Source organism: Phyllobates terribilis, unplaced genomic scaffold (assembly GCF_046119375.1).
Source record: "Phyllobates terribilis strain yellow unplaced genomic scaffold, ASM4611937v1 Scaffold_46__1_contigs__length_10046794, whole genome shotgun sequence".
NCBI lineage: Eukaryota > Metazoa > Chordata > Amphibia > Anura > Dendrobatidae > Phyllobates > Phyllobates terribilis.
Window position 1 is genome coordinate 21,565 of NW_027362806.1, and position 22,562 is coordinate 44,126.

The following is a 22,562-nucleotide window of genomic DNA, read 5'->3' on the forward strand; positions in this document are numbered from 1 at the left end:
GAGCCGTGCGGCCTCCCGCTGTGTATAGCTGGCGCCGTGCGGCCTCCCGCTGTGTATAGATGGCGTCGTGCGGCCCCCTGCTGGGTATAGGTGGCGCCGTGTGGCCTCCTGCTGTGTATAGGTGGAGCAGTGCGGCCTCCCGCTGTGTATAGGTGGCGCCGTGCTGCCTCCCGCTGTGTATAGATGGCTACGTGTGGCCTCCCGCTGTGTATAGATGGCTACGTGCGGCCTCCCGCTGTGTATAGGTGGCGCCGTGCGGCCTCCCGCTGTGTATAGGTGGCGCCGTGCGGCCTCCCGCTGTGTATAGGTGGCGCCGTGCGGCCTCCCGCTGCGTATAGGTGGCGCCGTGCGGCCTCCCGCTGCGTATAGGTGGCGCCGTGCGGCCTCCCGCTGCGTATAGGTGGCGCCGTGCGGCCTCCCGCTGCGTATAGGTGGCGCCGTGCGGCCTCCCGCTGCGTATAGGTGGCGCCGTGCGGCCTCCCGCTGTGTGTAGATGGCTACGTGCGGCCTCCCGCTGTGTATAGATGGCTACGTGCGGCCTCCCGCTGTGTATAGATGGCTACGTGCAGCCTCCTGCTGTGTATAGATGGCTACGTGCAGCCTCCTGCTGTGTATAGATGGCTACGTGCAGCCTCCTGCTGTGTATAGATGGTTACGTGTGCTCAATATTGAGTCATATAATTAGGCTGTGTGCCCACGATGCGTTTTTAATGTGTTTCTGCAGCGTTTTTGCAGCTGCGGAAACGCATTAAAAACGCACGGTAGAAGGGCAGAAATGTTCCCCAATGATAATCCGCATGTGCTGTGCACATGCTGCTGAAATTTCCGCTGCGGATTATTATTGCGGAAAAAAATGTAGCACTACCAATTATTTTGCGGAAGTGCTGTGTCTTCGCCGCCATTGACTTGCATTAGAACGCGCCAATTTCGCAAGATTGCATCTGTACTTGTGTAATTGGCGCGTTCTAATGTGTGGATGGTACCCGGGTGTAGAGGAGAGGAGAGTCTCATCGACACCCAGGTACAATTAAAAAATCTAGAATAAAATAAAAAATAAATATATATTTACTTTCCGGCGGCCCGCGCTGCGCTCCTGCTTGCTTCCCGGCACTTCGCGATGAAGGACCTGCGCTGACGTCAGAGTCATGTGACGGGTCACGCGACGCTGACGTTGGCAGGTCTTACAATCCACCGCTGTCGGCAAGGGAGAACGGAGTGTAAAGCAGGACACCGCGGGCCATCGGAGGGTAAGTATACATTTATTTTTTTATTTTTAACCACTCTCTCTGGTCGCACTATATAAATCCATGCTGTTTGCATGGATTTATATAGTGTGACCTAGTTGTCACAAGCACTTTCCAAGTGATGCTAAAATCGCTTGGAAAGCGCTTGTCAACCCGCATGCGGAAATGTCAGTGAATAACGCTCCATTTCCGCATGTCCCTGGCAGGAAAACGCATGTACAATCCGCATGCGTTTTTTTCTGCCAGGGAGATGCAGAAACGCTCAGGAAAAATCCTGAGCATTTCTGCTTCGTGGACACATAGCCTGAATGTAAGGCTATGTGCCCACGATGCAGAAATGCTCCGGATTTTTTTTTGAGCGTTTCTGCATCTCCCTGGCAGAAAAAAACGCATGTGGATTGTACATGCGTTTTCCTGCCAGGGACATGCGGAAATGGAGCCCTTGCTACTTAGGCTAAGTGCCCACGATGCAGTATCCACCCCATGCCCCTCACACCACCCCCCTTTATGCCAGCACAGCATTTATTCACATGGTCAGTTCTCTCCGCCTCAGTCCTCACAGCACAACGCTGAACACGAGCTCCTCATCACCATCCTCCGGTCCCGGCACAATGTGCGCACTGCTGCAGCTGCAGGTGGAAGAGCGTCCACTGGACTGAGAAGCCCCGCCCCTTCCGGTGACGTCATGATAGAATGAAATCACTCCTCCCCCTCAAGAAATCTACTCCAATCTAGACGCTCCGCTGCTGCTGAGGCGTGGTGACGCTGTAGCTGGGTGATTGCAGTCAGAGTAGTGGTGTTTGGCGTCTGTACTACAGGTAAGAAGATGGGAATGTGCCAAGGTGATTACTACATTCAGGACAATAAGTAGCTAGCTGTAGGTGTGCAGAATCCCACTCCCAATATTGTCAGGGTCTCGCACCCCCTCATGTCGTGGGCTGTCAGGCTCCCGCACCCCTTCATGTCGTGGGCTGTCAGGCTCCCGCACCCCCTCGTGTCGTGGGCTGTCAGGCTCCCGCACCCCCTCGTGTAGTGGGCTGTCAGGCTCCCGCACCCCCTCGTGTCGTGGGCTGTCAGGCTTCCGCACCCCCTCGTGTCGTGGGCTGTCAGGCTCCCGCACCCCCTCGTGTCGTCAGCTGTCAGGCTCCCGCACCCCCCTCGTGTCGTGGGCTGTCGGGGCTCCCGCACCCCCTTGTGTCGTGGGCTGTCGGGCTCCCGCACCCCCTCGTGTCGTGGGCTGTCGGGCTCCCGCACCCCCTCGTGTCGTCAGCTGTCAGGCTCCCGCACCCCCTCGTGTCGTGGGCTGTCGGGCTCCCGCACCCCCTCGTGTCGTGGGCTGTCGGGCTCCCGCACCCCCTCGTGCCGTGGGCTGTCGGGCTCCCGCACCCCCTCGTGCCGTGGGCTGTCGGGCTCCCGCACCCCCTCGTGCCGTGGGCTGTCGGGCTCCCGCACCCCCTCGTGCCGTGGGCTGTCGGGCTCCCGCACCCCCTCGTGCCGTGGGCTGTCGGGCTCCCGCACCCCCTCGTGCCGTGGGCTGTCGGGCTCCCGCACCCCCTCGTGCCGTGGGCTGTCGGGCTCCCGCACCCCCTCGTGCCGTGGGCTGTCGGGCTCCCGCGCCCCCCCCTCGTGCCGTGGGCTGTCGGGCTCCCTCACCCCCTCGTGTCGTGGGCCGTCGGGCTCCCTCACCCCCTCGTGTCGTGGGCCGTCGGGCTCCCGCGCCCCCCCCTCGTGCCGTGGGCCGTCGGGCTCCCGCACCCCCTCGTGCCGTGGGCCGTCGGGCTCCCGCACCCCCTCGTGCCGTGGGCTGTCGGGCTCCCGCACCCCCTCGTGCCGTGGGCTGTCGGGCTCCCGCACCCCCTCGTGCCGTGGGCTGTCGGGCTCCCGCACCCCCTCGTGTCGTGGGCCGTCGGGCTCCCGCACTCTCCCCTTGTCGTTGTCTGTGGAGAAGATTAATACATATTTTCATTTTTCAGGTTTTCTCTTATAAAACAAGATCCCTGAGCTTCTGTCTTTGACCGAAAAAATGGCGTCTGACAAGTCGCTGCTGTCTGCAGAAATGAACACAAACATGGAGGAAGCGCTGTATGAACAGATGCTGATGAAGGTACGAAAGATGAATTGGAGAGGCCAGCAATCACCGGGTGAATGTCTCCTCCGTCAGCTGCCGGGGGCGCGGCAGTCTCCAACATTTACCTAATGTGTATTGTTGGTTTTAGTCCCCTCACAGTTGTACTATTTTGGTGCAGGAAAAATCAGTTTGCAGAACCATCCTGTTCATGTTACTCACTGATTCTCACTTGTTGCCTCATTTCAGGCCAAACAGGAGATACAGAGCAGAATACCGAACTTACCAGAAAGCAGACAGATCAGACCCCGGCCGGGTGAGATGGGCATCCTCTGATTATTATCCAGATTACTTTGTGCATATTATGTGACAGATACCACAGTGGGGCAGTGGGGTCTTATTGACTGCAACGGTCACATGATGCAACCAACGTGGGGGGGTCACATTTGTTTTTTCTTATGCAGTTGATTACATGTAAATGCTGCTTGGCTTTTGCCGATTTTATTGTGCTTTTGTTCACTTTTTGTTTTTATTTCTGTGTTAGGTTTCTGCATTAAAACTCGCACATCCAAAAATACCAAAATCTTTATTAACATCTGCAAGTCGAACCAGATCTCAGCGCCCCCGGACCTGACGGAGCAGGAGTTAGTCAGCATCCTGGAATCTGATGATCCCTCCGGCTATCGAGTCCCCATGAGCCTTGGAGAGCCCCACGTTGAAGTTGATAATAGTACGTTTCTTTGTTGTTTTTTTTTTAAATACAGCACGTCTCTTTTTAAAGGGGTAGTCCAGAGATATCCTTAAAGGGGTTAAAATAGCAAGTATTACAACTTACTAATCCTTAATGGTCAAAGGTGCCATCTCCACAGGTTTTGGTAGGTCCACTTCCAGTCTGCGGAATAAAGTTTGACATCTTGTTGTTGACTTTTGAGCTTTTTTTGTTTAGATTTGGGACTTAAAGGGATTGTCCACTACTTGGATTCCCCTTTACGAACTTATACCACTTATTCATAGCAGCCCTACTAAGGTCAATGGATTGAGTCGGCACCGCAAAGTATCTAAGTCCTGGTGCACTTTGTCCTACAGGTGGAAGCGGCTGCATGGCGTACGACATAGTGATTAATGGCACCTTCTTTGAGAAAATTAAGGTAACTACAATTGCTTATTCCGACATACAAGCTGTCTGCTCTGCTTTGTGTCAGCTCCTTACTTTGTATTTTTTTATTAGAATAATGAGCTTTTCAGGGAATTTTTTATCACCGTGGCCATGGAGGGACTAGAGAACAAGTACGAAATGGAGCTGTCAAGAGGTAACGACCGCATCACTGATATTTTCCTTGATTTTTTCCATCGACCACACAAGGACTTGTTCTTTCGTGGAGCAAGTTTACCATATACAGTGCCTACAAGTAGTATTCAACCCCCTGCAGATTTAGCTGGTTTGATAAGATGCAAATAAGTTAGAGCCTTCAAACTGCAAACGAGAGTAGGTTTAATGAACAGAAGCATAAATCTTACAAACCAAAAAGTTATGTTGCTCAGTTGAATTTTATTAAATTTTAAACATAAAAGTGTGGGTCAATTATTATACAACCCCTATGTTTAATATTTTGTGGAATAACCCTTGTTTGCAATTACAGCTAATAATCGTCTTTTATAAGACCTGATCAGGCCGGCACAGGTCTGTGGAGTTATCTTGGCCCACTCCTCCATGCAGATCTTCTCCAAGTTATCTAGGTTCTTTGGGTGTCTCATGTGGACTTTCTTCTTGAGCTCCTTCCACAAGTTTTCAATTGGGTTAAGGTCAGGAGACTGACTAGGCCAGGGGTCTCAAACTCGGCTGGGTATATGGGCCGCACATGGAAAAAATTTGAATTTGGGGGGCCGCATTCTTTGTTCAATGTGACATTTTTAGTGATACCATTTTTTTTGTATACACCTTTTGAACATTTTTGCCGTGTTTATTTTTTTATGGCTTGGGTCGTTATGGATGTGGCGATAATAAACGTGCACTTTTTTGTGTTTACTTTAGTTTACATATAAAACAGCATTTTTAGTGCCCAATATTTTTTCATGCTTTATTTTATTTTTGATTTTTTTTACAATTTTATTTCCCCCAATTGGCCACATACAGTAATATTGTCTTACAATTAGCATCATATAGTAATAATGGAAAACATCTTGTAGTAATGTTCCCCATCCAAGTCCCCATCTTGTACTAATGTGCCCCATCCAGGTCCCCATCCTGTGGCTATGTGCCCCATCCAGGTCCCCATCCTGTAGCAACGTTCCCCATCCTGTCGCCCATCTTGTACTAATGTGCCTCATCCAGGTCCCCATCTTGGGGCTATGTGCCCCATCCAGGTCCCCATCCTGTGGCAATGTTCCCCATCCAGGTCCCCATCTTGTGGCTCTGGTCCCCATCTTGTGGCTCTTTGCCCCATCCAGGTCCCCATCTTGTGGCTCTGTGCCCCATCCAGGTCCCCATCTTGTGGCTCTGTGCCCCATCCAGGTCCCCATCTTGTGGCTCTGTGCCCCATCCAGGTCCCCATCTTGTGGCTCTGTGCCCCATCCAGGTCCCCATCTTGTGGCTCTGTGCCCCATCCAGGTCCCCATCTTGTAGCTCTGTGCCCCATCCAGGTCCCCATCTTGTGGCTCTGTGCCCCATCCAGGTCCCCATCTTGTGGCTCTGTGCCCCATCCAGGTCCCCATCTTGTGGCTCTGTGCCCCATCCAGGTCCCCATCTTGTGGCTCTGTGCCCATCCAGGTCCCCATCTTGTGGCTCTGTGCCCCATCCAGGTCCCCATCTTGTGGCTCTGTGCCCCATCCAGGTCCCCATCTTGTGGCTCTGTGCCCCATCCAGGTCCCCATCTTGTGGCTCTGTGCCCCATCCAGGTCCCCATCTTGTGGCTCTGTGCCCCATCCAGGTCCCCATCTTGTGGCTATGTGCCCTATCCAGGTCCCCATCCTGTGGCAACGTTCCCCATCCTGGCGCCCATCTTGTACTAATGTGCCTCATCCAGGTCCCCATCTTGGGGCTATGTGCCCCATCCAGGTCCCCATCCTGTGGCAATGTTCCTCATCCAGGTCCCCATCTTGTGGCTATGTGCCCCATCCAGGTCCCCATCTTGTGGCTATGTGCCCCATCCAGTCCCCTCTTGTGGCTATATGCCCCCTGTGCTGTTCTTCACACACATAAAATAGAAAAAAAAAAAGATGGTTCTCACCTGTCCTCCGTTCCCTCGGCGGCCTTCCTGCAGATGTGGCCCGCAGGCACCACAGAGTCAGACCCCTTGACGATCCCGACCTGGTCCAGGAGGAGCCGCCGACAGCAGCGCTGAATTGCCACACAGAGACTGTCTCCCAGCACTGCATTTCCAATGCCAGCCGCTGGCCAATCAGAGGCCAGCAGCTGACATCTGCATATGGCAATGACGTCATACTCGCTGCGCCGACACGCAGATATCAGCTGCTGGCCTCTGATTGGCCAGCGGCTGGCATTGGAAATGCAGTGCTGGGAGACAGTCTCTGTGTGGCAATTCAGCGCTGCTGTCGGCGGCTCCTCCTGGACCAGGTCGGGATCGTCAAGGGGTCTGTGCCTGCGGGCCGCATAAAGCAACCTCAAGGGCCGCATGCGGCCCGCGGGCCGCGTGTTTGAGACCCCTGGACTAGGCCACTCCAACACCTTGACTTTTTCCCTCTTGAACCAGGCCTTGGTTTTCTTGGCTGTGTGCTTTGGGTCGTTGTCTTGTTGGAAGATGAAATTACGACCCATCTTAAGATCCTTGATGGAGGAGCGGAGGTTCTTGGCCAAAATCTCCAGGTAGGCCGTGCTATCCATCTTCCCATGGATGCGGACCAGATGGCCAGGCCCCTTGGCTGAGAAACAGCCCCACAGCATGATGCTGCCACCACCATGCTTGACTGTAGGGATGGTATTCTTGGGGTCGTATGCAGTGCCATCCAGTCTCCAAACGTCACGTGTGTGGTTGGCACCAAAGATCTCGATCTTGGTCTCATCAGACCATAGAACCTTGAACCAGTCTGTCTCAGAGTCCTCCAAGTGATCATGAGCAAACTGTAGACGAGCCTTGACATGACGCTTTGAAAGTAAAGGTACCTTACGGGCTCGTCTGGAACGGAGACCATTGCGGTGGAGTACATTACTTATGGTATTGATTGAAACCAATGTCCCCACTGCCATGAGATCTTCCCGGAGCTCCTTCCTTGTTGTCCTTGGGTTAGCCTTGACTCTTCGGACAAGCCTGGCCTCGGCACGGGAGGACACTTTCAAAGGCTGTCCAGGCCGTGGAAGGCTAACAGTAGTTCCATAAGCCTTCCACTTACGGATGATGCTCCCAACAGTGGAGACAGGTAGGCCCAACTCCTTGGAAAGGGTTTTGTACCCCTTGCCAGCCTTGTGACCCTCCACGATCTTGTCTCTGATGGCCTTGAAATGCTCCTTTGTCTTTCCCATGTTGACCATGTCTGAGTGCTGTTCACAAGTTTGGGGAGGGTCTTAAATAGAAAAGGCTGGCAAAAGAGATCTTTAATCCACACATGTGAAGCTCATTATTCTTGGTGCCTGAACTACTTCTTAATACTTTAGGAGGACCAAACAGAATTCTTGTGGTTTGAGGGGTTGAATAATAAATGACACTCTGAATTAACTTTTAACGTTTTAAAAAAAAAAAAAAATTTGCTGCAGTGCATTTCCCACTTCCAGGCTGATCTACAGTACAAATGTCACAATGCCAAGTTAATTCTGCATGTGTCAACCAGCTAAATCTGCATGGGGTTGAATACTACTTGTAGGCACTGTAATATATTGAACATTTTTATGTACCAACCTGCTGTATGGCACCGTATCAAATGCCTTTGAAAAGTCCAGATAGACAACATCCACTAAGTTTCCCTGGTCCAACCTAGAACTTACCTCCCCATAGAATCTTTTCAGATTAGTTTGCAGGACAGATCCCTCATAATCATATGTTTAGGTTATTCTTATTGAGGTGCTCCAGGTTAGTATCTCTTAGCAAACCCTCAAAGATGTTGCCCACAGTACAAGTTAAACTTACCGGCCTATAAATTCCAGGCTCAGATGTTATCCCCTTCTTGAATATTGGTACCACATTTGCTATGTGGGTGTAACACTGGTGGATATGGACCCACTGCCCCACGGGAGGGTTGTGACTAGGTGTCTACTGGGTCTCCACTAGAACCACTGGTGGTGAGGATAGACTGGGCCGCCGATAGACACCAGGTACAACTTCAGGGCAGTCCCCGGGACTGCAGCAGCATTCCGGAGGTACCAGGGTACCAGACACAGGAGAGCGAAGACAAGGACTAGGTCAGACAGTCTGAGATCCGGGCAGGCAGCACAGGTTCAGGATAGAGAAAAATGGCAAGGGGGACAGGGGTTTTTGATACCAGAAAACTCCTTTAACGCTTGCAACCTCTGTTGCTTGACTGCAACTCAAACAGTCAAATCAGTCAGTAAGAATTTAGAGCACTTCCATGGCGATATTTTGCATCAGTATTTGTTAGCAGATGCCAGGAGTGGATCCAAAACAGAAGAGGTGAAAGTGTTTCAGTTACTATTTTTCACTGTGTTTGTTCCCCTCTGGTTTTCAGCTTACAAATACTGATGTAAATTAGTGCCCAAAATACTCACTGTGTGAATGAGGCGAGGAAGCTGCTTGTAGTACTGTAATAGAAGTCCTTATTCTGAGGATGAGTGCTGTAATTCTTGTCTTCTCTGCTCCATCAAACTCCCCAGAGCAGGGGCAACCCCTGGGGCAAAACTGCTGGCGGCAGATGTCCAGACGTATGACTCAGTGAAGTGTGATGGACCCCGACTCCCAAACAAAATGAATCAGACACATACAAAATAAATACACAAAGCATTGCAGTTAGGTGTCAAACGTTCTCAACTTTATTTAAATTTACATGACACCGAAAATGGCACAACCCTCGACTCACGAAGAGTCACCCTCCAGCGCTCAGGAGAGGAAAACCCCCTGTGGAGGAAACCTCTAGGGAACCATGGCTGGAGGGCTGCCCTTCCCTTGGGCTTAGAGAGTTAGTGCCGATATATGACGGAGTTTTAGAATTTCTACATATTTACAGAGAACGACATAACAAATATAGACTATTAACGTGATAAACTGGATGTGGGAGAGATCTGGCTGTGATATCTGTCACCACATTTGTTGCTGGAACGAATTTAGTTGATTTGATTTCCCAGGTGGATCTACCACTTCTCCCTTACAGATCCAGCTCCGTCTCTCAAGAAGTTGGGTACTTGGTTACAGGGGTTGCTCATTATAGATAACCCCTAATAGGATGAGTATCCCCTCCCCCTCCCAATTTATCACCCATTAAAGTCAAGTATCCATCCATGAACTCCCAAAGAAGAGCAGCTGTTTGTACATAGTAACAGAAGGGGATCCTGTTTTGGTGACCCCCCCTCTGTTACCTTCCCTTCCCCCCGGGGTGTCTAAGAAGACAACCCCTTTCCCTGCTAGAACCTCCAAATTACACCAACGTTGGCTCATTACGTGGGATGGTCAAGCTCAAGGTCCTCAGGCGCATTATCAGTAATGGCGCTGATCGTGGCAGCGCGGCATTCTTTTATGGAATCTTCTTTATGACACTTGTTTATGCCCTCACAATAGTTGTCATGGTTACTACAAGGGCTATTACTGTTATGTTCTGCTACCAAAGCTAAGGAAAGAGAGGAGATCTGTCCCTACTATAAGACTCAGCTGAATCCCTACGATGTAACAGGGAACCTGATCCTGCGATCAGACCTGCTAAAGTCCTAATCTAGTCTGTACGGAGACCTATAGATTTGGGGAGGGAATCCCTACAAGTACTAAGGACTGGGAGGAATATGGGACACCTCCTAACAGAAATAGTAGCAGACAGACGAACAAACAAAATAGATAGAACATAGAGGTCCGTAGACCAAGCAAACTAACAGAGTTAGATACAGAGCACAGGCTAGCTAGAAAGTAGATATACAATGAAGTCCAGCAAAGCCAGAAGGGCGGAGCAGGACTAAATAGGCCAACAAGGTCATGTGACCAGCAAAGGAAAAAAAAACCTAACAGCAAGGTTCTAACAGTACCCCCCCTTCTAAGAGGATCCTCCGGATCCCCTAGGACCAGGCTTATCAGGAAATCTCCTGTGAAACACTCTGATAAGTCTGGACGCGGAAACATCATCTGACCTCACCCAAGAGTTATCCTCGGGTCCGAAACCTTTCCAGGCCACAAGATACTGCAAACTACCTCTATACCGTCTAGAGTCAAGGATGCGAGAAATTTCATATTCCCCGTCCTCCACCACCGGAGGAACAGAGGCAGAGGCGTCACAATCCGACACAACAGCTTTTTTTAACAGAGAGACATGAAAGACCGGATTAATTCTCCAGGAGGTAGGAACCTCCAACCTAACAGCAGATTGGTTGACAACCTGAAGCACCTTAAAGGGCCCTACAAACTTGGGACCCAATTTCTTAGAAGGAATCCTCAACCGCAGATTCCTAGAGGACAACCAAACCATGTCACCAACAGCGAACAAAACCTCCTGTCGTTTCCTATCAAAGTAGTCTTTAGATTTTCTGTTGGCCTCCTGAAGATTACCACGCACATCCGTCCAAACTCTTTCCAAATCACCGGAAAAATTCTCCTCCTCAGGCACGGCAGATCCCAACTTGGAGAACGACCCAAACGACGGATGTCTCCCAGAACAACAAAAAAAAGGCGAACAACCAGCAGAAGAAGATGTATGATTGTTCAGAGCAAATTCGGCAAGTGGCAGAAACTCAGACCACCCCTCTTGATTGTCTGCCACAAAACAACGCAAGAACTGCTCAACATCCTGGTTTTTCCTTTCTGTCTGGCCATTAGATTCAGGATGATATCCGGACGAAAACGACAAATGAATTCCCAACCTGTCACAAAAGGCACGCCAAAAACGAGCCACGAACTGAGGACCCCTATCAGAAACAATGTCAGTAGGAACGCCATGAAGTCTGACAATTTCCTTGACAAAGGCCTTAGCGAGAGTTTTAGCGCAGGGCAGTTTGACGAAGGGAACCAAGTGACACATCTTGCTAAAACGGTCCACGACCACCCAGATGACAGTAAAACCCTCAGAGGGGGGAAGGTCAGTTATAAAGTCCATAGCCAAATGTGTCCAAGGAGCACTGGGGACCTCCAAAGGACAAAGCAACCCCGCAGCAGGAGTATGTGAGGACTTAGATCTAGCACATATAGTACATTGACGCACCCACTTAATGACTTCCTTCTGCCATCCAGGCCACCAAAAACTGCGACCCACCAGTCTCTTGGTCTCAGAGATTCCGGGATGACCTGCCAACCGAGATTCGTGACACTCAACAAACAAATCTCTCCTAAAGGTCCCAGGCACAAACAACCTCCCATGAGGAGTGTTAGATGGGGCATTCTCCTGAGCTTTAAGAATCTCATCTTCCAAAACGGAGTCTAAAGCAGCTATCACAACACCTTCTTGTAAAATGTTTTCCTCATTCTCAGCACCGACTATGGGAGAAAAACTGCGAGACAAGGCATCCGCCTTAACATTCTTAGTACCAGGGATGTAAGTAACGGAGAAATTAAACCGCGAGAAAAACAGTGCCCACCTAGCCTGACGGGCATTCAGGCGCTTGGCAGCGTCAAGATATATCAGATTTTTATGATCCGTAAGAACCTGAACGGGAAATTCCGCACCTTCCAAGAAGTGGTGCCAGTGTTCAAATGCGAGTTTAATAGCCAATAATTCCCGATTACCAATATCGTAATTCAATTCAGTCTCCGAAAATTTTTTTGAAAAAAATGCACAGGGATGTAATCCATCCCCGTTATCCTGAGACAATACTGCGCCAACCCCCACAGAGGAAGCATCAACCTCAACCAAAAACGGCCTAGTAACATCAGGCTGCATAAGGATGGGAGCAGAGGTGAACCTCTCCTTGAGATACACAAAAGCTTCAATGGCCTCAGAAGACCACTGAACCGCATCAGCACCTTTCCTGGTGAGATCAGTCAGAGGTTTGACAATACTAGAAAAATTTTTTATGAATTTTCTATAGTAATTGGCGAAACCCAAAAACCTCTGTATCGATTTCAAACCAATAGGCCTAGGCCATTCCTGCACAGCCTGAACCTTAACCGGATCCATCTCAAAACCTTTGCTGGAGATAATGTAGCCCAAAAAACTAATTCTCTGTACAGCGAACTCACATTTCTCCAGCTTAGCAAAAAGCGAATTGTCCATTAATAACTGTAATACCTCACGCACGCTCCGCCAATGAGACTCCAGATCTGGCGAATAAATCAAAATGTCATCCAAATACACAACCACATTTTTACCGATCAAAGGTCTAAGGATGTCATTAATCAGATTCTGAAAAAATGCAGGAGCATTAGTAAGACCAAAAGGCATAACCAAATTCTCAAAATGACCCACAGGAGTGTTAAAAGCAGTCTTCCATTCATCACCCTCCTTCATGCGCAACAGATTGTATGCCCCCTTAAGGTCAATTTTAGAGAACCACTTGGCCCCCAATAACTGGTTAAACAGATCAGGAATCAATGGCAGTGGGTAAGGATTGCGTACCGTAATTTTGTTAATCTCACGAAAATCCAGACAAGGACGTAAACCGCCGTCCTTTTTTTTTACAAAAAAAAATCCAACCGCCACAGGAGACTTAGAGGGCCTAATGTGACCGGCGGCCAAACTTGTCTGTATGTATTCCTCCAAAGCCTTCCTCTCAGGAATAGTAAGGTTAAATAAACGACTTTTAGGAAGAGTCGCTCCAGGGACAAATTCAATAGAACAATCATAGTCTCTATGGGGAGGCAAAACCTGCGATTCTTTCTCAGAAAAAACTCTCCAAAAATCCTGAATAGGAACAGGCAATTCTCCCCTATCCAAAGCTGCAATACGCCCGTTACAACACTTGTCATAACATTTATGGCTCCAGGATTTAATTTCACTGGTAGACCAATCCAGTACAGGATTGTGAAATTTTAACCAGGGCAATCCCAATATTACTGGAGAAGGCAAGTTATTCAACACTACCAAATCCAATTTCTCATGGTGAACACCATTAATAGTGAGAGGAAATTCACTGACCTTGAGAGTAATATTCTTCAAAGGGGAGCCATCCACAGAAACCACAGCAATGGGGGATGATAAAGGTTCAGGTTTTAAATTGAGTTTTTCCACGAATCCCCCATCAATAACATTCAGTGTAGACCCGCAATCAACAAACACCCGAAATTCCATTAATTTTTCCTGAGCAATCGTGGAAGCAGCTAAAAATATACCCTTGGAATTTAAACAGGCAATACGGGCGTGACTGACCATTTTTTTTTTCTTTCTTCATACGAAGCTCACAGCCTTTAATCAAATGACCAGATTTCCCGCAATAGAAACACAAGCCTTCTGAAAAACGACGGTGTTTTTCTTGAGAGCGAGGTGCCACCGATCCAATCTCCATCGGTTCACCACTGTTAGTACACACATTCTCATAACCAGAAACTGACATAGCAGAGGATTTGCTCTCATTAACCCTTGCACGCAGTCTTCTATCCACCCGTATAGCTAATTGCATAGCCTGTTGCAAATCTTCAGGTGTAGGATAAGCAATTAGCAGGTCTTTAACCTTTTCACTGAGCCCAGCAAGAAATAGACTTTTCAGAGCAGAATCGTTCCACCCTGTTTGAGTGGACCAACGACGAAAATAAGTACAATATTTTTCGACATTACCTGATCCTTGTTTTAAACGTCTCAACTCAGTCTCGGCTGATGCCACACGGTCAGGATCATCATATAATAGTCCTAAAGCAGAAAAAAAACTATCCACTGATCTGAAGCATGTATCACTAGGTTGCAAAGAAAAGGCCCACTCCTGAGGCTCTTTGCGCAAAAGTGACATTATGAACCCTACGCGCTGGGATTCATCCCCAGAGGACTTGGGTCTCAAACGAAAATACAATAAGCAAGCATTTTTAAATGAAAAAAATTCTCGATGTTCACCAAAAAATAAATCCGGCAAACATACCTTAGGCTCCAAGAAATGTGCTCCAGGACAGTTACTCACGTGCTGACGGAGCTCGGCCACCTCCAGAGAGAGTCCCTGCAGGCGATGAACCAAATCCTGAACCGACACCATGATGGAACAAAAAAAATCTTTCCTTAGAGAATTTGCAGGCTGGACTTACTGTTATGTTCTGCTACCAAAGCTAAGGAAAGAGAGGAGATCTGTCCCTACTATAAGACTCAGCTGAATCCCTACGATGTAACAGGGAACCTGATCCTGCGATCAGACCTGCTAAAGTCCTAATCTAGTCTGTACGGAGACCTATAGATTTGGGGAGGGAATCCCTACAAGTACTAAGGACTGGGAGGAATATGGGACACCTCCTAACAGAAATAGTAGCAGACAGACGAACAAACAAAATAGATAGAACATAGAGGTCCGTAGACCAAGCAAACTAACAGAGTTAGATACAGAGCACAGGCTAGCTAGAAAGTAGATATACAATGAAGTCCAGCAAAGCCAGAAGGGCGGAGCAGGACTAAATAGGCCAACAAGGTCATGTGACCAGCAAAGGAAAAAAAAACCTAACAGCAAGGTTCTAACAATTACTGATGCAGGGTCCAAGTATTAACCCTTTCATCATTGGTAATTCACTTTCATTATGGAGGCAAACAACTGCACTTGTTACCAAGCAGGAGTCTTATCATTACGGCTTCCCTTAGGCACCATAAGAAATAGAGATTATAGAACATACGTACAAGTGTTTCAGGAGTGTTTTGCACTTTTTAGATCCATAGATTGGGCTTATAACTAGCACTTTACAAAGCCGAAAATTAAGAGGAAATTACTTGTAAAATAATATTATAGGGAATTGCATTTCAAGCATTTTCCTAATGTGCATTCTACATACTTGCATAGTTACAGTCATATGAAAAAGTTTGGGCACCCCTATTAATCTTAAGCTTAATATTTTCTTAAAATTGGTGTTTTTGCAACAGCTATTTCAGTTTGATATATGTAATAACTGTTGGACACAGTAATGTTTCTGCCTTGAAATGAGGTTTATTGTACTAACAGAAAATGTGCAATCTGCATTCAAACAAAATTTGACAGGTGCATAAGTATGGGCACCCTTATCATTTTCTTGTTTTAAATACTCCTACCTACTTTTTACTGACTTACTAAAGCACTTTTTTTTGTTTTGTAACCTCATTGAGCTTTGAACTTCATAGCCAGGTGTATGCAATCATGAGAAAAGCTACTTAAAGTAGCCACTTGCAAGTTGTTCTCCTGTTTGAATCTCCTCTGAAGAGTGGCATCATGGGCTCCTCAAAACAACTGTCAAATGATCTGAAAACAAAGATTATTCAACATAGTTGTTCAGGGGAAGGATACAAAAAGCTGTCTCAGAGATTTAATCTGTCAGTTTCCACTGTGAGGAACATAGTAAGGAAATGGAAGAACACAGGGACAGTTCTTGTTAAGGCCAGAAGTGGCAGGCCAAGGAAAACATCAGAAAGGCAGAGAAGAAGAATGGTGAGATCAGTCAAGGATAATCCTCAGACCACCTCCAGAGAGCTGCAGCATCAACTTCCTGCAGATGTTGTCACTGTGCATCGGTCAACTATACAACGCACTTTGCACAAGGAGAAGCTGTATGGGAGAGTGATGCGAAAGAAGCCATTTCTGCAAGCACGCCACAAACAGAGTCGGCTGAGGTATGCAAAAGCACATTTGGAGAAGCCAATTTCTTTTTGGAAGAAGGTCCTGTGGACTGATGAAACAAAGATTGAGTTGTTTGGTCATACAAAAAGGCGTTATGCATGGCGGCAAAAAAACACAGCATTCCAAGAAAAACACTTGCTACCCACAGTAAAATTTGGTGGAGGTTCCATCATGCTTTGGGGCTGTGTGGCCAATGCCGGAACCGGGAATCTTGTTAAAGTTGAGGGACGCATGGATTCCACTCAGTATCAGCAGATTCTTGACAATAATGTTCAAGAATCAGTGATAAAGTTGAAGTTACGCAGGGGATGGATCTTTCAGCAAGACAATGATCCAAAACACCGCTCCAAATCTACTCAGGCATTCATGCAGAGGAACAATTACAATGTTCTGGAATGGCCATCCCAGTCCCCACACCTGAACATCATTGAACATCTGTGGGATCATTTGAAGAGGGCTGTCCATGCTTGGCGACCATCAAACTTAACTGAACTGGAATTGTTTTGTAAAGAGGAATGGTCAAAAATACCTTCATCCAGGATCCAGGAACTCATTAAAAGCTACAGGAAGCGACTAGAGGCTGTTATTTTTGCAAAAGGAGGATCTACTAAATATTAATGTCACTTTTCTGGTGGGGTGCCCATACTTATGCACCTGTCAAATTTTCTTTGAATGCAGATTGCACATTTTCTGTTAGTACAATAAACCTCATTTCAAGGCAGAAACATTACTGTGTCCAACAGTTATTACATAGATCAAACTGAAATAGCTGTTGCAAAAACACCAATTTTTATAAAACAATAAGCTTAAGATTAATAGGGGTGCCCAAACTTTTTCATATAACTGTACATAGGTTGAAAAAGTTTTAACTTTAATGTCCTTGGTCTATCTCCAAAGTTATACATTTTCTATTACTAGATTATTTATAACCCACAATGTCATGTTTTGTTAAAAAAGTATCCAGCCCTTCTATAAATGCTGTTATGCTATCTGCCATTACTATATCTTGTGGTTGGCATTCCACAGTCTGACTGCTCTAACTGTAAAGAATCCTTTCCTATTAAGTTGCCAGAATCGCTTCTCCTCCTCTTGTTATGAATGTTCCTGGTGCTTTGTAAGGTCCTGGAAAGTGATATGTCATGTGCCAGTACTATGCATTGACCACATATGTATTTATACATATAAATGTATATTTATGAAGGAGATGATAATTACCCTTCATAGAGGTGTTACGATCATTGATAAATTGCTTTCATAGGTTTGATCTCCAGGATTAGGAGAGATTTGGGGTGTAAACGTAATAAACAATGAGTAAAACATCAAAGCAAACGAAAAATGGTTTGTGACCCAAACTGGTAGGTGAGACCGGCTAGCCCCCTATTATACGAGGTCACAACCAGGTTTCGCCTGAGGAGGGCAGCACTAATGAGTCCTCAGGAGCGCATAACCCTGAAATATGCAGCGATTCTACACTACCCATTATAAAAGGGTTTAATATGCTACTTACTACCATGTTTTAATTAAGATACAAGGCATACTTGTAAGGAGAGATGAAAAAGGTGATGGGGGACAACATATAAATATACTGAGGAACTCTATACACTAGTGGCCAAAATTGAGGCAACACCCCCAAGATTTATGAATTTTTAGCATTTTGCCAATACCAATACAAATTTCATGAATGTTTTTGATTTCACAGTAAAGTTTTTAAGTAGAAATAAAATCTCATATAGAAACACAATATTAGCTGGAAATTTGTTAATTTGTCAACAAATTGGACACTATTGTCACTCAGATGACTGTGGGAGAAAAGCCATTGATTTGTCCTATTTTCATATCTAACACTACATGTTAATACTCAGTTGGATAGCCCTCGGCCTTGATGACTGCCTGGCATCTACTTGGCATGCTATCTACCAGTTTGTGTAAATCAGATGGTGTGATGATATGAAGCCATGATTTGATGATGGCTGCAGTGAGTTCCTGCTTGTGTGATCCCGCTGTTTTGACACCGCTCTTTTGAGCCGAACCCAGAGATTCTCAATAGGATTGAGATCTGGGCTGTTTCCTGGCCAATTCAATAGCTGGACATTTTTGTCCTTGAACCAAGAGAGCCATTTTTTTGCTGTATGGCATGGGGCTCCATCTTAAAATAAACGGTGTCCCTTCACCAAATACATCACGTGCCGAAGGAATGAGTTTAGGCTGAAGGACGTCCTTGATGTACTTTTCAGCATTAACTGTTCCTTCAATTACCTGCAGCCTACCACCTGCATCTCTGGACACGCAGCCCCCTACCATAACACTCAGAGGAGGCTTCATGGTGGGTACTGTACCCTCTGGCAACCAGTCCTCTCCAGGTCGTCGTCGAACGTAGCGGACACCGTCGCTGCCAAAGATGGATATGCGTGTCTCATCGCTCCATATAACATTTCTCCATTGTTCAATGGTCCATTTACAATGTTCTTTGGCCCCTGCAGACGTTTCTGACGCTGTGAGGCATTCAAAAATGGCTTTTTACCTGGTATTCTGGCTCTTAACCCCGCGTTTACCAATCGTCGTCGAACCGTCCGATCGGACACTGTCAAGGGAAGAACATTTCTGCACAAAAATCGTGTTGCTCAGCAGGAAAATCCCCTTGATATTGCGTTTTTTGAGATTTTTTTTTTTCCCGTTCTTTAGAAACGCTGCAAAAATACTGAAAGAATAGACATGAAACTGCTTCAAATCTGCAAGGATTCACTTTTCCTGGTACTATCAAACATAGCGTTTTTGGGAACTTGGAGCTCTATATTACAAATATGTCCTTTTACTGGAGGGAAGTTTATATTTTACATGATGTCAGTTTTTGTCTATCGATGATAAAGTGCAGTTTGCAGCAATTTTTATTGTGACATATACCCAAATCATTCACGAAAATATTTCACATTCAATGCGCGTCGGGCGGACCTGCGTGCTCTCACATGCCAGGGCTGAGTTTCAGTTCCAGTCCGACCCTGTTAATCATCTATGGTTTCCCTTCAGAGTGGAAAATGCTGAAAAATCGGAAGTTCCTGGGATCCATTTTTGAACAGAATATCAGAACCAAATCAAAACCGATGATTCAGGAAATGGACATAATGGGGTAAGTCCCAACTTTAAGGTACAAGTCTATGGCATACAGTCTGTAAAAGACGACAGAGTAGGCTGCTGTTGAGCATCGGCGGCTTCTTCTCTGATGTTCCTCGCTCATCCATGCAGTACATGGTCGGCCATTCAATTGATTGGATGTCTTATAATACCACATTTCCCCTAGGGACACATAGTATGACGAGCGCCACTCCTCCTGGTGATAGGTTATACCCAACAGATGGGGCAGCGCCACTCCTCGTGGTGATGGGTTACACCCAACAGATGGGGCAGCGCCACTCCTCGTGGTGATGGGTTACACCCAACAGATGGGGGAGCGCCACTCCTCGTGGTGATGGGTTACACCCAACAGATGGAGGAGCGCCACTCCTCGTGGTGATGGGTTACACCCAACAGATGGGGGAGCGCCACTCCTCGTGGTGATGGGTTACACCCAACAGATGGGGGAGCTACACTCCTCGTGGTGATGGGTTACACCCAACAGATGGGGGAGCGCCACTCCTTGAGGTGATAGGTTATACCCAATAGATGGGGGAGCGCCACTCCTCGTGGTGATGGGTTACACCCAACAGATGGGGGAGCGCCACTCCTCGTGGTGATGGGTTAAACCCAACAGATGGGGGAAGTTGCAGAATGGCTTGTTATGGTGCAAGAACAATGTGGACATTGTTTTTTTTTTTTGTTTTAACTATTATGCCTTTATGGTCTTTATTTTTTTCCTACAGACCCTCCCAGCTAACTCCAAGCAAGTCCCTCATCTCAGAAGTTGAAAGGTTTGGGTTACTTTGAGGTTTAATGCATGCATTTACTTTTTTTAGAATCACATCTTACAAAAGATATAGGATATCCAACTTCTTGGACTCCAAGAATAAGGGGGCTGCAGCCTGGAAGTAACCCAGCTGCCCTTTTTAAAGAATATGCTGGTGTGGGCAGCTACCCGGATATTCACTGTGCAGGAGAACTGCAGCTAAGCCCATTCACTTTGCTGGATCTATGCTGTCGTTCCGCTGCACAGTGGAGGCCATGATGCCAATGTGCAGGGAATGACTGTGAAAGGGGCTGTTCCTCATTACCAGCATCAGTGCCCCTTTATTATATTAGAGATCGACCCCAACAGATCATAAATTGATGGTGTACCCTTGCATTATACTGCTTCCTTCCTTTTTTTTATCAGTTCATCCGTGAAACCAGATTACATGATTGTGGCGGAACCTCCTGTAGGACACCCAAGTTTTCTGGTGGCTGAAATCTCTTTACCTAAAGTGGTGAGACCCTCAGATGTGGTTTAGGATTGTGACCTTTTTGTATTTCATGTGATTTCCAATAGTCTTCCCTTATTAAAAGTCTGTGCCAACCTCGTGCTACCGGTCCTCCTCTGCCAACTTTTATCATCACAGCTTTGATGTGTCCACAGTAGCCAATTGCTGGCAGCTGTGACACATTTGCTGGATGATGATGATATAATTTTTTTTTTCATACCATGGTGGGTTGTTTGCAAGCTGTTGGAATGGGAAAGAAGATCTCTGTAAACGACTGTCAGCAGAGAACGACTGTTCAAACCAAGCACAGACGCCCAGTGCTTCACGGCGGGACCAGTCATTTATATAAACCTCCCCCCCTGCTTGTTTCCCCTCCATCTCCACCATCACCTCTTCTTTGACAGTTCTGGCTTCATAGATCCACAGAGGAGATAGAGGGAAAACAAGCTGGTGGGAAGATGTATATATTATTATTATTATTTAATTATATAGTGCCATTGATCTCATGGTGCTGGTGCATATAAATGATGGTATAATGATGATATAAATGATGAAAGAGGTTTGTTGCAATAGTGTAGAACACGCCGCTCTTTATTTTTTCTATATTAATGCGACATTTGGAGGAATCGCACAGAAAATGCTTTAAATGTATTTATTTTTTTATTTCATTTTTCTCATGTCCATGATTCACATTGCGTTAAATGAGGCATAATGAAGATGAAGAATGTTTCAGCTAATGTAGCCTTCATCAGACAGGATAATGTAGCTTGATGGGACCCACTTGGTTAAATATAGGGGTCAGTTCTGGTCTTCCCAAAAAGCAGATTAAGTAGTCACCACACGGGAATCTGGTGATTACTGGGTTTGCTTTTGGGGACCCCAGATTTCTTCATATAACCGAGTGGGCCTTCTGCCTAATGAAGGCTACGTTATCTGAAATTCTGGTACCATTCATTATGCCTCACTTAAAGGGGTTGCCTGGCACTTTAATATTGATGACCTATCCTAAGGATATTCCATTAGTATTAAAGTGGTGGACAACCCCTTTTAATGCAGTGTGAATCCTAAAAAATATTTGCAGCATTTTCTGTGAGCAGTTCCTCCACGTGTCAGATTTAATGTATGAGACGTGTGGAGCTACACAGTAACTTCTAGTTGGCCACGTATCAAGATAAAAGTTTAGATTTTTGTGCACTTGTTGGTTACAACTGTCTTTCCCGTACAGAAGCATTCAGCGACATAAGCGTTGTTACCACGCTGGTCTTCTCTTTACAGTCTTCTGCTAGATCTCTTGTGTTGGACTTGGGTGAAGACAGAATAGTCAGACGTCCCGATTTGTATCATCTAGACGTCTTCATTCCTTACAATATCATCCAAGAACAAAGTGGAGCTCAGTTCAACAAGGACAGTAAGATGAGACAATAAAGCAAAGCTGGACATGTCTTATAGCCCATTCTGAAATCTCCTTCTTAAAGAGGTTCTCTGAGAAAATGTATAAAATAAAATTTAAAAAAATGTATACATTTATTTAGCAAAAATAAATTCTTTTAATTAGGGGATAATTCTATGTGAATACTTTTATGCCCAAAAATGGCAAAAGTATTCTCGGAGTGATACCTTTATTGGCTAACCAGAAAAAAAATATATATATGCAAGCTTTCAGAGCACAGAGGCTCCTTCTTCAGGCAATATTACACATGAATTCATAATATTTGTAATCCTGCCTGAAGAAGGAGCCTGTGTGCTCTGTAAGTTTGTATATATATATATATTTATTTATTTTTCTTTCTGGTTAGCCAATAAAGGGATCACTCCGAGAATACTTTTGCCATTTTTGGGCATAAAGGTATTTACATCAAATTTTCTGGCTAACACGGTACCACAATATAAATTTGTGCTGTACATCACAATTAGGGGATAATAATTGCGTATGGACATAATGGCCAACGATGTCAGCAGCCATCCATCCTAGATGGGTGAAGGTAAACTGTTTTAGACGGACATTTCTGACCTACCTGTCGGAATCAAGAACGTGCATCTATGTCATCGATTGACTGACTGAT

At 46.5% G+C, this 22,562-nt stretch overlaps 1 protein-coding gene across 1 annotated transcript; it reads left to right on the forward strand.

The window, feature by feature from the left end:
* The first annotated feature begins 1,987 nt into the window (after positions 1-1,987).
* On the forward strand, positions 1,988-21,924 carry LOC141191496 (PIH1 domain-containing protein 1-like). The gene is made up of 10 exons (XM_073661392.1): positions 1,988-2,062; positions 3,218-3,348; positions 3,559-3,625; positions 3,854-4,039; positions 4,396-4,457; positions 4,538-4,619; positions 19,136-19,235; positions 19,966-20,013; positions 20,415-20,505; positions 21,775-21,924. Exons 2-10 carry the CDS (start codon positions 3,268-3,270, stop codon positions 21,922-21,924), a joined length of 867 nt encoding a protein of 288 aa, XP_073517493.1. The 5' UTR covers positions 1,988-2,062; positions 3,218-3,267.
* The last annotated feature ends 638 nt before the right edge of the window (positions 21,925-22,562 follow it).